The following is a 16,519-nucleotide window of genomic DNA, read 5'->3' as shown; positions in this document are numbered from 1 at the left end:
CAGCGGGTCCGGTGGACACAATGTGGGCCAGGATACGCTGATCGTTCGTGACACAGGCAGAATGGCAGTCTATCTATGTAAACAAGGTACATCACCATTTTATGAGAATGGAAGGCTGTGATCCTGTGTTCCTACAAAGCAGGAACACGGATCTCTGCCTTCCTATAGTAAAAGCACCCCTATACAGTTAGAAAGCACTCCCTAGGCACACATTTAACCCTTATGTTGACCCATTCCCTGCCAGTATCATTAGTATAGGGATTAATTTTGCAGTGTATATTTTTAGCACTGATCACTGTATTAGTGTCTCTTAGTGTCCAATTTGTTTGCTGCAATGTCGCAGTACCGCTTTAATTTGGTGATTGCCACTAGGGATGAGCCGAACCCCCCCCCGGTTCGGTTCGCACCAGAACTTTCGAACGGACCCCAAATTCGAACGAACTTTAGAACCCCATTGAAGTCTATGGGACTCGAACGTTCGAAATTAAAAGTGCTAATTTTAACGGCTAATATGCAAGATACTGTCCTAAAAAGGGTTTGGGGACCTGGCTCCTGCCCCAGGGGACATGGGTCAATGCCTAAAATGTTTTTAAAAATGGCCGTTTTGGCGGGAGCACTGATCTTTAATGACGATTAAAGTGAAAAAAAAAGTGAAATATTCCTTTAAATATGGTGCTTGGGGGGTGTCTGTAGTATGCCTGTGAAGTGCCACGTGTTTCCCGTGTTTAGAACAGTCCCTGCACAAAATGACATTAAACGGAAATAACACCATTTAAAACTGCTTGCGGTTTTAATGTTATATCTGGTTCCTGCAATATGGTTGAAAATCATTGAGAAAAATGGCATGGGTAGCCCTCCCCGCCCATTACCAGCCTATTTGGGTCTTGTACGCATATTAAGGGGAACCCTGTACCCATATTAAAAAAAGGAAATGCGTGTGGCCCCCAGGCCCTATATACTCAGAACAGCAGTATACAGGCGGTGCAAACAAGACAGGGACTGTGTAGGTTTGTTGTGTTAAGTTGAATCTGTTTGTAATTTTCAACTGGTAAATTTTTAACCACTTTCAGACCGGACCAATTTGCTGGTCAAAGACCAGACCACTTTTTGCGATTCGGCACTGCGTCGCTTTAACTGACAATTGCACGGTCGTGCGACGTGGCTCCCAAACAAAATTGACGTCCTTTTTTTCCCACAAATAGAGCTTTCTTTTGGTGGTATTTGATCACCCCTGCGGTTTTTATTTTTTGCGCTATAAACAATAATAGAGCGACAATTTTGAAAAAACGCATTATTTTTTACTTTTTGTTATAATAAATATCCCCCAAAAATATATAAAAAAACATTTTTTTCCCTCAGTTTAGGCCGATACGTATTCTTCTACATATTTTTGGTAAAAAAATCGCAATAAGAGTTTATTGATTGGTTTGCGCAAAAGTTATAGTGTTTACAAAATAGGGATAGTTTTATAGCATTTTTATTAATAATTTTTTATTATTTTTTTTTTACTAGTAATGGCGGCGATCAGCAATTTTTATTGTGACTGCGACATTATGGCAGACACATCGGACATTTTTGACACATTTTTGGGACCATTGTCATTTATACAGTAATCACTGCTATATAAATGCAGTGATTCCTGTGTAAATGACACTGGCAGTGAAAGGGTTAACCAGTGGGTGGCAGTGTAGGGGTTAAGTGTTCCTAGGGGAGTGTTACTAACTGTGGGGGGGTTGGGCTTTCATTTAGTGTACACTGATCTCTGCTCCAATCACATGGAGCAGAGATCAGCGTCACTAGTTGCTAGGCAGAATAGACAAATGTTGTTTACACAGCATTTGCTCTATTCGGCCGCTCCGTGAGACGATCGCGGGGATGCCCGCGGAGATCGAGTCCGCGGGTCCCGCGACCGGACTCACGGGGGTCCCGACCAGCGCGGGAGCGCGCCGCCGCCGGCGCGCTCCCGATGGCAGGGCGGCATTGAATATTGGACGTACCTGTACGCCAATATGCCTGCCCGTGCCATTCTGTCGACGTACATCGTCGTGCACTGGTCGTGCACTGGTCGGGAAGTGGTTAAAGTGTAGCTCCAGTCAAAAAAACTATTTTTAAGCTTTTTGGAAAACATAGGGAAGGTTTATCACCCCTGTATAATATGTTTTGTCGTCCATCTTTTTTCATCTCACTTGCTATTGTCTCCTTCCGTTTGCAAGTAGGAGATGTTTGTAAGTTGGATGTTTGAAAGTAGGGGCCTGCCCTATATGCTCTGCAGAAATGGCGGAACAAGGTGTTGGTTTTGCCACAACATTGTAAGCCCTCAAAGTGACTCTTGGTGGGCTTTGGAGCGCCCTGCTGTGAACGATTATATCAAGAATTGTAATTACATGCCATTGTTGAACAGTGGTAGAAAAATTGACCTTTGGTGGTTGTGGTGCTGGTGCCACAACACTATAAGTCCTCACAGTTACTCTGGGTGGGCACAGGAACGGGCCCTCCTGTGAAATATTATATCAAGAATTGTAATTACTAGTCCCTGTTAAACAGGGGCAGAAAAATTGGGCCTTAGGCACTGGTGCTGGTGCCACGACACTGCAACCTCTCCCATATACTCTTGTTTTATTGCAGGAATTAGCCCTGCTGCAAAGCATTGCATCAAAAATTGTAATTAAACGCCCCTGTTAAACAGGGGCAGAAAAATTGGGCCTTAGGCACTGGTGCTGGTGCCACCACACTGCAACCTCTCCCATATACTCTAGTTTTATTGCAGGAATTAGCCCTGCTGCAAAGCATTGCATCAAAAATTGTACTTAAACGCCCCTGTTAAACAGGGGCAGAAAAATTGGGCCTTAGGCATCACCCAGAACCAGAAATGTTCTTCCAACATATCAGCGGAGGAGGAAGAGGATAGACAATCAACATAACAGGACAGTCACTCAGCATCAGCATAGGCAGTCTTGAAGGGATGTGATATTTCAAAAAAAATTATTCGGTTACATCAGCTTCAGGTGCTTGGTAGCTGTGGGTGATCCAAGACTGATTCATCTTGATGAAGGTCAGTCGATCAACTGATTCGGTGGACAGGCGCACCCTGTGATCGGTAACAAAGCCACCAGCAGCACTGAAGATGCGTTCCGAAAGAACGCTGGATGCAGGAAAGGCCAGTAGCTCAATTGCATACTGTGCAAGCTCTGGCCAGTGATCCATCCTCAAGACCCAGTAAGCCAGAGGATTTTCGGTGGGAAAGGTGTCCAAGTCTGACCTTGCCCCTAGGTATTCCTGCACCATGTAAATGAGACGCTGGCGATAGTTGCTGGAACCGATCATACCTTGGGGCTGCGGACTAAAAAATTGTCTGAAAGCATCAGTCAGACGGCCACCTTCTCCACCGCTCCTTCTGACCGATGCCTCAGCAACACGTTGTCCAGGACCAGGAGTTTGTAACCTCCCAGTCTCTGGGAACGCGTTGCACGTACCTTTCTGCAAGGCCTCCCGGAGATGTCTCATCCTCTGCTCCCTCTGCGATGGCAAGATAAGGTCGGCAACCTTACCCTTGTACCGTGGATCAAGGAGAGTGGCCAGCCAGTAATGGTCCCTCTCCTTGATCCGAAGAATACGAGGATAATTCCGCAGGCTTTGCAGGATCAGGGAGGCCATGCAGCGTAGGTTAGCTGAGGCATTCCGTCCGGAGTCCTCTGGGTCACTAAGGACAACATGATCCGCAGCTACCTCCTCCCAGCCACGTACAAGTCCACGTGTTTCTTGGGACTGTAAATCATCTCTACAAGACTGCTGCTGCTGCTGATGCTGAGTGCCAGCCTCCACCTCCATGCTGACACAATCCTCCTCCTCCTCCTCTTCCTCCTCCTCATCCTCTTCCTGTGTGATGGGTGGCACAGCAGGAACACTGTCTGGATAAAGGGGGCCTTGAGAGGCAAGGAAGTCCTCCTCTTCCTGCCTCTGTTCTGCCTCAAGTGCCCTGTCCATTATTCCACGCAGCGTATGCTCCAAGAGGTGGACAAGAGGTACAGTGTCACTGATGCATGCACTGTCACTGCTCACCATCCTTGTGGCCTCCTCAAACGGTGACAGGACAGTGCATGCATCCCTGATCATGCCCCACTGGCGTGGTGAGAAAAAACCAAGCTCCCCTGACCCTGTCCTGGTGCCGTAGTCGCACAGGTACTCATTGATGCCCCTCTGCTGCGTGTGCAGCCGCTGCAGCATGGCCAATGTTGAGTTCCATCTGGTGGGCATGTCACATATAAGGCGGTTCTTGGGCAGGTTCAACTCCTTTTGGAGCTCAGCCAGCCGAGCACAGGCATTAAATGATCGGCGGAAATGCACACAGACTTTCCTGGCCTGCTTCAGGACATCCTGTAAGCCAGGGTACCTGCCCAAGAACCGCTGCACCACCAGGTTAAGGACGTGAGCTACACAGGGCACATGGGTCAGTTGTCCCTGTCGGAGGGCGGAGAGGAGGTTGGTGCCATTGTCGCAAACCACCATTCCTGGATTAAGCTGGCGTGGCGTCAACCACCTCTCGGCCTGCCCCTGCAGAGCTGACAAAACATCCGCCCCAGTGTGGCTCCTGTCCCCCAAACAAACCAGCGCAAGCACGGCATGGCATCGTTTTGCCTGCGTACTTGCGTAGCCCCTGGAACGCCTACGGAGCACCGCTGGTTCTGAGGACAGAGCACTGGAAGAGGCCATGGAGGAAGAAGAAGAGGAGGGGGTGGAGGAGAGAGGTGTGTCACAACCAATAGTAGCATTTTGGAGGCGTGGTGGCAGAACAACCTCCAACACTACTGCACCTTGTCCTGCATCCTTCCCAGCTGCCAGAAGAGTGACCCAATGGGCCGTGAAAGACAGGCAACGTCCCTGTCCATGCCTGCTGGACCATGAGTCAGCGGTAATATGCACCTTACCGCTGACCGCCCTGTCCAGCGAGGCAAGGACATTGCCTTCCACATGCCGGTAGAGAGCCGGAATCGCCTTCCGTGAGAAAAAGTGTCGTTTGGGGACCTGCCACTGAGGAACCGCACATTGTACAAACTCACGGAAGGGGGCCGAGTCTACCAACTGAAAAGGCAGCAGTTGAAGTGCTAGCAATTTAGCCAAGCTAGCATTCAACCGCTGGGCATGTGGATGGCTGGGAGTGAACTTCTTCCGCCGGTCCAGCAGCTGGGGCAGGGACATTTGCCTGCTATAATCGGACGTGGGTGTACCGCTAGCAGAGTTCCCGGAAGCACTTGGCTGTGACACACCTAATTCTACACCTTCATTCCTCTCAGAGCAGGTTTCAGAGAGGACTGAAGGTCTAGTGGGGTTGGAGATGCCAGCTGATGAGGAGCAAGGAGAGGTCCGCTTTGTTCTTTGGTGTGGGTCTTTGAGGTACGCTTGCCAACGAGCTGCATGGCAGGTCAACATATGTCTGGTCAAGCATGTGGTGCCCAAGCGGCTGATGTTTTGGCCACGTGAGATACGCTTGAGACATATGTTGCAAATAGCAGCGGTGCGATCTGATGCACTCGTCTCAAAAAAGGCACACACCAAAGAACTTTTAGAATAACGCGCAGAGGCAGCGCTCTGCACAGGCGGAGCTCTGCGGTGTGATTCAGTCGGTGTGCTGCCCCTAAGCTGGCCCCCGGAGGGCATCCTGCCTCGTTGGACATGTGCCTCCTCCTCCTCCTCCCTCCTTCCAGGCACCCACATGGAGTCAGTGCCCTCATCATCCCCTCCCTCTTCATCGCTGTAGCAAACCTGGCAGTATGCTGCAGCTTGTGGAACATGACTGCCAGATTGCTGTCCTTCTTGAGCATCCCCTCTCTCTGCGCTCACGCTACTGCCTTCCTCTAGCTGAGTGTCATCATCAGAGCCCACAAAACACTGGGCATCCTCCTGGAGCATGTACCCAACACTGTGCTCAAAGAGTTCAGGAGACTCCTCAGGAGGACGTGGTGGGTCTAGGGAAGGAGTCACTGATGATGACATTGAGAGGAGGGAAGACGATGCGTTGGCAGCTGCTTTGCTAGTACCCTGAGACTGGGTGAGAGAGGATGAGGAGGATGAAGAGGGCTTGGTCATCCACTCTACCAAGTCGTTGGCATGTTGCGGTTCAACATGTCCAGCTGCCGAAAAGAAGGACAAGCGTGTCCCATGGCCACGTGCTGATGACAATGCACCGCGTCCACGACCAGCACTGTTGTCTCTAGACACAGAGCCTGCTTGCCCTCTTTTATCGGCTCGCGCCTGTCTGCCTCTCCTTGCTGGCCTTCCAGACATGGTAATGGCCTGAAGGGAGTTGGGTAAAAAAGCAGTTGGGTAGTGTATATTGTGCTAGAGGCACACAACACCCACTAACTCCTGCAGATGCCTTTATTATAGAACACCAGAGATAAAGGGGTATATACAGATGTATACTGTGCTGTGCTGGAGGCACACACAACTTCCAATAACTCCTGCAGATGGCAAATGGGCTCAAATAGAGAACAGCTATGTAGGTGGATATAGCGGTATGTACTGGGTACAGAGCACGCAGACAGCACGCACTATCTCCTAACACTACTGGGTACAGAGCACGCAGACAGCACGCACTATCTCCTAACACTACTGACTGCAAGCTCTATTATAAAAGATAGATCACTAGCTATATAGGTGAGGTGAATATAGCGGTGTATACTGCGGTCAGGGCACGCAGACAATAACCACTACACAACAGCAAGATCGAAAATCGGCCGAAAACGATCGGTGTGTACTGTGTTGAAGGTACACAGAACACCCACTGCTTCAGACACCAACACACTACACGAGGCCGCCGCGCTGGCGGCCTTATATAGTGTGGGGCGTGCACTACACAGCCTGAGCTATGATTGGCCACAGGCATCCTGCCTGTGGCCAATCATGGCTCTCCTCGCTGCTGGTGCTGCGATTGGCCAAGCATGCGGGGTCACAGTGCATGCTTGGCCAATCATGAGCCAGCAATGCACTGCGCCATCGCAGTGGATTGTGGGCCGTGAGCGCCACACGAATTTGACGCGAACGGACCAAAATGTTCGGACTTCGCCGAACGGACGAACAGCCAATGTTCGAGTCAAACGTACGTTCGACTCGAACACGAAGCTCACCCATAGTTATCAGTGCCCATCAGGGCGGTGACACCAGTGCCTTATCAGTGCAGTGACAGTAGTGCCTTATCAGTGCCCATCATTGCAGAGCGGGGATAGTTACAGATAATCCGGAGACAAAGTGCATCTTGGGCTGACAGATCTGTATGCAAGAACACCGCTCGTCGTACAGAGCCAGACCCGCCTCCCTGCACCGGAATCGAGATGGCGCACTGTTCCAATGTACAGGGAGGCAGGGCTGTACCACGAGCGGTGTACACATACAGATCTGGCAGCCCGAGATGCGCTCTGTTCCGATTATCTGTAACTCTCCCCGCAGTGGAGAGAGATGACAGGATGCCAGTGGCGGTGCTGGCAGGGAGGAGGACAGCAGTTCTGTGAGACCCCCTCCGTCCACTACAGCGACCCAAACGGAAACAGAACTCCCTGCTCGCTTTCAGAGGACTATAAGGGGGAGTGTCAGACCACTGGCTGAAGTTACTGGAAAAAAATCACAGGCAATTATGGTTTTTCAGTAAGTTCAGAAGGCTATTGCAGAGGAACTACAGAGCTCAGAAGAACATGGCTGACATAGTTGGTGAAGGTAGGGAATCAGAACATGGAAAAAAAAATTGCCCAGAGTTCTGCTTTAAAGTGAAACAATAAAAATGAAATATTCCTTTAAATATCATGCCTGGGGGGGTCCCCATAGTCTGCATGTAAAGTGGCACTAATAGAAGGCACCGATGGGAGTCACTGATAGGATTCAGTGATGGCTGCGCTGATAGTAGGTACTGATGGCTGCGCTGATAGTAGGCACTGATAGGTGGGACTGGTTGAGAAACCCTGTACTAGACTGCCTCCACGGTACAGTAAAACCTTGGATTGCGAGCATAATTCGTTCCAGAATCCAAAGCACTTGTATATCAAAGCAAATTTCCCCATAAGAAATAATGGAAACACAGATGATTCTTTCCACACCCATTTATTTATAGGTCTTTCAGTTTATAGTCCATATAAAAGGATTATAGCAAGTATAAAAGAGAAGAGAGGCTAAGTGTAGCAATATGGTTACATTTAATGAAGGTACAACATTAGCAACTCACATGGTTGATTAAAAAAAAAAACTCTTGCCGACCAGCAAGAATGGCATGGCTGGGCGAAACGACGTTATGTTATGTCGCTTCGCCCCGTGGCCACTAGAGGTGCCCACTGCTCGACCCCGAGTTAAAGCGACGCAGCGCCAAATCGCACTAAGTGCTCTGGTCAGGAAGAAGGTAAAATCTTCCGGGGCTGAAGCTGTTAAAAGAAGAACATCTACGTATGCAAGCATCCAGGGTAAAGCTGTCCACATAGACCACATAGACCATCCTCCCCACTGCTGGCTCTCACTGCTGTCAGTCTACAACCACTACTGGGAAGACTAACCTGCAGTAGAGTGATCTGAAAGCGAGGCTTGAAACACTCATGGAGCGCAGCGTGGAAGAGATGAAGTCGATGGTAGTGAGGAGGATGGTCTATGTGAACAGCTTTATCCCGGATGCCTGCATACTTGCATGTGCCTGTTTTAATCATCAACCATGTGAGTTGCTAAATGTTGTACCTTCATTAAATGCAGGGCTTCCATCAGGGGGATACAGCCCCTACACCTGTAAGGGGCCTGAGCAGGGGCCGATTCTTTGGCCACTTTCATATTCTCTGAGGACCGGCGCTTTAATGAAGCACTCTGACAGGTGTCGGCTGCTTATCATAACAGCACACCTAGCGATAGAGTCTAGGCTCCTCCATTCTGACCAGGGGTGGACTGGGGACCCAGAGTTAGTGTGGGGGGGGGGGATACTTGCCACTGTGGGGACAGCAGCAATGTCATTGCTTCTAAATACATACACTGCGCTGGCGTGTATGTATTTAGAATCTCCACAGCGCCTTTCTGCCCCCCTGCATTATGAAATCTGACTCAACCCTCCTCCCTCCAATCACCAGTGCTGTGTGCTGAGAGGGGGGGTGGAGCTCACTGTAGCTGTAGCTGTGCTGGCCGGTGTTGTGTCGAATACTGTCCCCCGTCGGATAGTGTCCGCCCTGTACTGCGCTTGCAGAGTCCGGAGGACAAGGAGATGCTGAAGGTCTCCAAAGATGAACAGCACCTGCGCACTGAGTCGAGGTTCAAGCCCCACCATCCAAGTGGAAATAGAGTTCGAATAAAAAAATGCAGAGGGAAGCGAGGCCGTGCCTGAAGCGTGGTGAGTGAAGCGAGCCTGTGAGGGGCCCTGTTACTAAGTGCTACCATATGTCCTCTTGGATGGTGGGGCTTGAACCTGGACTTAGTGCGCAGGCGCCGTTCATCTTCGGAGACTTTCGGAGTCTCCTTGTCCTCCCCACTGCGCAAGAGCTGCGCCTGCGCAGTACAGGGCAGACACTATCCGACGGGAGGACAGTTTTTGGCAGAACACTGGGACAGCTCTGCTCACACTAGGGGGAGGCGAGATTCGTTTTTTTTGTTTTTTTTTAGCAAACTCTCCTTGGAAGAAAAACTGCAAAAAGTTTCTTTAGGCCTTGTATGTATTGCAGTGATAAGGATACACTGAGAATGTAGAGACAGCGTTTGTCACAGATATCTCCCAAGCTAGCACACAAACATCCTCCCACCACTCTGTCCAGATAATGTGAATGTCATTTATAATTATAATCATTAATGCAACCCTGGTTTGATTATATAAATATACATTTTACATCTTATAACAGGAAGATGTTTTCTTTGAGTACCAATTTTGTATTATGTAACTTTTATATATTAGTAGATAGATGAGCACAATAGCAATTTTTTAATTATAAACATGACTATCTGACCACATCTCAGCCCCCCCCCCCCCCCCCAGACCACTTCATACATCCAGCTGATGAACATCACTCAGACCCTTATCTACCCAACATCACTCCCTGGTCACCCCGCAGACTGACATTAAAATAAATCCTTCCCCATTCTGCCACTGTCATGCACTCCTCTCTACATATTGGATGGATTACACCGACTGGATCTGGGCTGTACTGATGGCACAGAAGGGATAAAAGGACTACGGAGGGAGGATACTGCGTGAGAGGACCAACAGAGGGGAGATGAGACTGGAGAAGGATGACATGGAATGGGGTAGGATGACCTAGAATGAAGGAAGAGGAGGACAAAGATGGGACTGCAAAAGGAGGATCATGTGAGATGGAGGAGATGGAACTGTAAGAGGAAGAGGACATGGGATGGAAAAGGAGGACATGGGATGGAAGATTTGGGAGTGGAGGAGGAAGAGGACATGGGATGGAGGAGATGGTAGTGGAGAAGAAAGAGGACATGGGATGGAGGAAATGGTATTGAAGAAGGAAGAGGATATGGGATGGAGGAGGAGGGACTGAAAGAGGAGCACATGGGATGGAGGAGAACATGGGATGAAGGATATGGGAGTGGAGGAGGAAGAGGACATGGGATGGAGGATATAGGAGTGGAGGAGGAAGAGGACAGGAGGATGGAGGATATATTGGGTTGTAAGAGTATTAAAATAAAAGTGGGTACTAAAGGATTTGGTGGGATGGCCAGTGGGTGGATTTGGTGGGACAGACAGTGGGCGGGCCTTGAGGAATGTTTGTGGTCAGGCCGGGGCGGGGGGGGCAAAATTTCTGATGGCTGCCCTGATTAAATGTAACCATATTGCTACACTTAGAGATGTCTCTCTTCTCTTTTATACTCAGTTGTGACTTGACGCTACTTATATATCAAGTCAAAATTTATTTTAAAATGTTGCTTGTCTTGCAAAATGCTCTCAAACCAAGGTTTTAGAGATAGATAGAGATTAGATATATATATATATATATATATATATATATATATATATATATATGTGCAAGGTGAGATCAGGGGCGGACTGACCATTCAGCCACTCGGGCACTGCCCGAGGGCCCCGGGCCACTAGGGGGCCCCATCAGGGTTGTCAGCCTAAGTAAAACCAGGGACACTATGTAAAAATTTGTGTTTTTTTTTTACATCTGCCTCTGAAATTTCCCTTACCAACATCCTTTTGGTCTAAAAATCCAGACATTATAGCTGCCCCACCTCTCCAGTACCTTCTCAGCCAATAGAAACATATCTGTGTATACTGTGTGTACATGTATGTGTAACCTGTGTGATTGTATACTGTGTGTGTGTTTGTATATGCTGTGTGGCCCCATAATCTCTGATTGCCTGGGGGCCCCATAATCTCCTATTGCCCGGGGGCCCCATGAGTTGTCAGTCCGCCCCTGGGTGAGATACACAATAGTAGGTACATTTCACCTCACATTTGTGCCATTGTAAGGGACTAAACTGGAATCCGGCCTGGTTTTTACAGCTTCTGTGGAAGGCTGGGTTCCGGTCCAGATGTTCGGGTCCACTGGAGTCCACAGTCAGCTGTACTTATATCCAGGAAGAGAGCACAGCAGTGCCCTGTTTTTGAGACTTGGGAAGGAACCTGAGTAAGAGGAGCTCTGGCTGTTGGACTAAAAACGGTTTGCTTTTCCTAATGTTTTGTGGGCGACGGGGACCAGCCCCGCACTGTATAGGGAGGAGACTATTTGTTTAGTTAGCGCCGGATGGCAAGGATTTAATTTACTGTTTGTTCTTTACTTTGCAAACCTCCTGCAAATAAACCTGGCATCTGCCAGATTTTTAAGAAGGTGCCTGTTTGCTGACAGGGGCGTTCCAAGCGATTGGAGAGACCGGCGCCCGCCAGGGGCGCAGGTCGAGGGGGGGCACCAATTGGCAGTGTTCTTTAATCCTAGTCACTGTCTTCAGCACAGGCGCCGAGCACTTCTGCTGGGCTAGTGGGCTGGCCCAGTGGTGTACTAAGTGGGACACGGGCTGCCCCGGGTCATGGTGCCACACACTAGAGGAGTGTCAGGCCAGCACCCCCCCCCCCCCCTCCATGACTAAAGCAGAGACAGCGGTTGGGTTTGAGCAGCTCTCGTGGCCACGCTGCGGCTGAGTGGCTCTGCCAAGTCTCGGCTGTGACTGTCTCACACAGCTGAGCAAAGTGAAGCCACCTCCCCCTCCTGTGTCTACACGTGCTGAGTACTGACTCACTGTGCATATTATCCCACGCTGATGCTGATCATCTGAGCCGAGGAGGTACATTATGGTTCAGAAGCGGGGGTCAGCGCTGTGGGGGGGGGGGTCTGTATTGTAGGGAGGGTCTATATTGTAGGGGGGTCTGTGTAACATGCAGGGGGTCCAGTGCCTGTATAACATATAGGCATCTAGAGCTGTGGGGGGCTGTGTAATATAAAGGGGTTCAGAGGTGTAGGGTGCTGTGTAAAGGGGTCCAAAGCTGTAGGGTGATTTTGCGCAAACCTAACAAAATACACTTATTGGGATTTTTTTTACCAAAAATATATGTGGCAGAATCTTGAATGGATATGCAGACTATTAAAAATGAAAGGAAATTGATGTAAAAAAGCAAACAATTGAAATTCTAACTTTTTAAGGGGGGGGGGGGGCGCCGCTGCAGATTCTCACCAAGGGACCCTAGTTACGCCTCTGTTTGCTGATTGTCATTCAGAAAAGGCGATCCCACAAGCTATAGTCTCCCCACTATATATATATTATATATTTTTTTGCTGATCACAATCATTAGTAGATGAGTTCCAGAATTCAACAACCTCTCGTCCAGCTGGGTTATTCCACGAACATTCCTGTGACAAGGGGCAATGGGCAACAGCATGTCCCCGCCCACTACAACGCATGCAGTGCAGAGGGCTCCTTGTCTCATGCTGTGGCACCTTTGGGCTCAGGCTGCCAGGGACAACATCCTCTATCACTTCCCTTTAACTGAGGGTGACATGATCAATTTACCCAGGGTCACAGCGGTGTCACACTCAGACCAATTCTCTGGTGTGGCTGGGGCATGTGGTGAAATACCCTCTAGCCACAATATATATTAGTATAAATGCCTTAAAGCTATCCCCTATTTTGTAAACGCTATAACTTTTGTGCAAACCAATCAATAAACGCTTATTGTGATTTTTTTTTTTTTTTTTTTTTATTGTGATTTTTTTTATGTAGAAGAATACATCTCGGTCTAAACTGAGGAAAAAATTGTTTTTCTTTATATATTTTTTTGGGGGATATTTATTATAGCAAAAAGTTTAAAGTATTGCTTTTTTTTCAAAATTGTCGCGTACAATTTGTTTATAGCGCAAAAAATAAAAACTGCAGAGGTGATCAAATACCGCCAAAAGAAAGCTCTATTTGTGGGGAAAAAAGGGCGTCAATTTTGTTTGGGAGCCAGTCGCACGACGAGTTAAAGCGACGTAGTGCCGAATCGCAAAAAGTGGCCTGGTCATTTGGCAGCCAAATGGTCCGGGGCTGAAGTGTTTAAAATGGGTGTTGTATTTCCATAGATGTGTAGCAGAATGCAAAAACTATCTGGAGCAAACAAATGCAAGTTGACCCTTAAAGTGTTTGTGCAACCAAAACTTATTTCTTAGATTCAGAAAGAGTGTGTAAATGTTCGCATCCCATAGCAGGAAAAAAAAAATCTAATTCTAATTTCGAGTTCTAATTATTTCCCAATCTATCCAAAATTAGAAACATTTTTCACTTTATATGTACTTTATTATTTTGAGTGTTTTCAAATCTTGGTGATCTTATCATAAAAGTACTTGTTATGGGGGGACAACTGTCTCCTGACTGTGGTTCTGTGATTGCACCCTGTCACCTGTGCCCCTAGCTGAGACTACAGGCAGCCATGCTGACACGCATTGCACAAGCACGGCCCACTATTGTCACTATTAGGATGGTCATCTAGAACAGCCTTTTTCAACCAGGGTGCCCAGGCACTCTGAGGTGCCTTTAGGTTTCTTCAGGGGTGCCTTGGCAAAATGCCTACAAATTGCCCAAAAATTGTATACAAACCAGCAGCTGGATGAAACCTGTCTTCTAGTTGCACAAAGCCACAGGTCACCATTACAACTTTCCAGCATCCTAACAACCAATGACATGATTGGTTGATGAGAAGGACCCCAGGCACCTGCATAGCATCCTTGTTTGCCCATCCTAGTCAGCAATGGGGTCACATTAGGTGTATGAGGTAGAAGAGAAACATTGGAATACTAGTCGGTACTAGTGTGCAAAAGTGAATTTGCTTTGGAAGAATAAATCACCTCTAACGTTGGGTGTCCTATGTGTGTGGATGTTGCTGTGTTATATAAAACTATTAGTTTTGTTTTTCAAATTTTTGAATAGGGTGCCTCCAAATTGTGCATAATTTTAAAGGGCACCTTAACTGAAAAAACATTTAGAAACACTGATCTATAACAATGAGATGCATGCAGCTAATGCTAGGTCAGGTGCACTGAGACAGGAAGTAGCTGAAAAAGGAGATGTGATCAGCTGTGCTGAAATGCAATAAAAAGAAAATGAAAAACAATATTTTATGGAAATAATACTAAATGTTGTCCAGCTGGGGTTTGTATTTGCATTAATTTGTAGATAAAACATTTGTTTTGCTCATATTTAATTCTTAGCAACTCTTCAACTACAATCAAATTGGGTGTCCACTCAAAGAAAGTAAAAGATAAATATATACAGGAGTTCAAGGTCTTAAGAAGCATAAGACACAACTATGATAAGAAAACAAAGGATAATGACATCCAGCTTGTACAGGTAAAAACATCAAGTAAATAATAAAATCAAAGTTTATTTCAAACAAAGAAAGAAAAACAAATATATTGCAGTTTGCCTTATGCCACGTACACACAATCAGAAATTCTACCAGCAAAAGTCAGATGAGAGGTTTTGGTCGGAAAATGCGACCGTGTGTATGCTCCATCTGACTTTTGCTTGCGGAATTCCAGCCAGCAAAAGATTGCGAGCAGGTTCTCAATTTTTGGGTCGGAAAAAGTTTAGATTGGAAATTCTGATCGTCTGTACCAATTCCGACGAGCAAAATTCCTACGCATGCTCGGAAACAATTTGACACATGCTCGGAAACATTGAACTTAATTTTCTCGGCTTGTCGTAGTGTTCTACGTCACTGCGTTCTTGACAGTCGAACGTTCAGTGAACTTTTGTGTGACTGTGTGTATGCAAGCCAAGCTTGAGCGGAATTCGGTCTGAAAAATCTTGTAAAATTTGCTCGTGTGTACGTGGCATATGATGTGGTGGCTGCATTATGTTTTTTTTTTTTTTTTTCTTAGGCATGCTTCTTTTTCATTTATTTTTACCCAGTGATACTGCCAGTAACACACTTTCTGCCTTAGGATGCCAATGTTCAATCATTGTACTGTATCTATGGAGAAATTATGTTGTCATCTAGGACAGGAAGTATATTAAGAGCATTGAACTCCTACCATGCTTATGGGAGGTAGGAGGTGTTCTGTAGTCCACTGATGATAATTAAACAGGACTGACAATGCTGCTTGGGATTTTAGTACGCATAGGAAGCTGTGCAGAGCAAATTATGAGCTCACTGGATTTCTGTTCTTGCAGCATTTCTAAAGGGACAATAGATGGGAAAATGTGTACGTAAGGGAGGAGTGTACCAAATATCTTTTTGATTATTATTATTTTACCAATCCACACACTTTAATGCATATGTAAATCCAAAACAACAATTTAATAAAGCAACTTCTGGATCTCCTTAGATGTTTTTTTTTTTCATACTTTTTTTACAAAATTTTCATCTGATAATTCAGTGAATATCACACGCCTTGTCCCTTGTTTACACTCATTCCTCTGTGTCTATGGTATGTAAAAAGAAAAAAAAAAAAGCAGGGGTCTGTTGCAGGTCCGTTTTTTTTTTTTTTAGCCCAAATTTTGGGCTCAAACAGACCAACAGACGCACAGGGCTCCTGTGAAAACTCACACCTGAGCTGAATCAGAGATATGTGAACTGTCTCCATAGAGCCGGTTACATTCTACTGCTATTGCACATTATTTCTATTGTTACATGGTTACGTGGTCCGCCCGTCCTTGCAGAGGGACCATAAGGACATTAGTCTTTGTATGAAGCTAATGTCCTCTCCCAGGGGTTCAGATCCACCCTCCAATTGAGGGTGGTTCCAACTATAGCGGATAACTTGAAGTCGGCTATGGAGCATTCTGAGATTGTTACTGAGAAGTTGTTCAAAGAAGTTGCATGGGGTTGCATGGCTGGCCCGTTTGAGCAGCCGCCAGTGCCCAATTTGGTTGTTTCCCCATTGGGAGTGGTTCCTAAAAAGGAGCCAAACAAGTTTCGGCTCATCAACCACTTGTCCTACCCGTGCGGGGGGTCAGTTAAAGCGGAGGGACGTTTAAAAAAAAAAAAAAGTCAGCAGCTGCAAACACTGCAGCTGCTGACTTAATCAGCCCACTTACCTGTCCAGGGCGCCCGCGATGTCGGCCGCCCGAGGCCGACCCG

The 16,519-nt window shown here is 47.2% G+C and overlaps 1 protein-coding gene across 1 annotated transcript in view; it reads left to right on the top strand.

Annotated features, from left to right (window-relative positions):
* LOC143940919 (granzyme A-like) overlaps positions 1-16,519 on the top strand; it is a 70,499-nt gene that overhangs the window by 34,145 nt on the left and 19,835 nt on the right. The window contains exon 3 of the mRNA XM_077462740.1: positions 14,646-14,784. Coding sequence (XP_077318866.1) covers positions 14,646-14,784 — 139 coding nt within the window. The remainder of the gene's footprint in view (positions 1-14,645; positions 14,785-16,519) is intronic.

Source organism: Lithobates pipiens, unplaced genomic scaffold, assembly GCF_037356315.1.
Source record: "Lithobates pipiens isolate NorthernLeopardFrog02 unplaced genomic scaffold, aLitPip1_a1.2 Scaffold_3, whole genome shotgun sequence".
In the NCBI taxonomy this organism is placed as follows: Eukaryota; Metazoa; Chordata; class Amphibia; order Anura; family Ranidae; genus Lithobates; species Lithobates pipiens.
The sequence above is the reverse complement of the archived record's forward strand: the minus strand, read 5'-3'. Positions and strand labels throughout refer to the sequence as shown.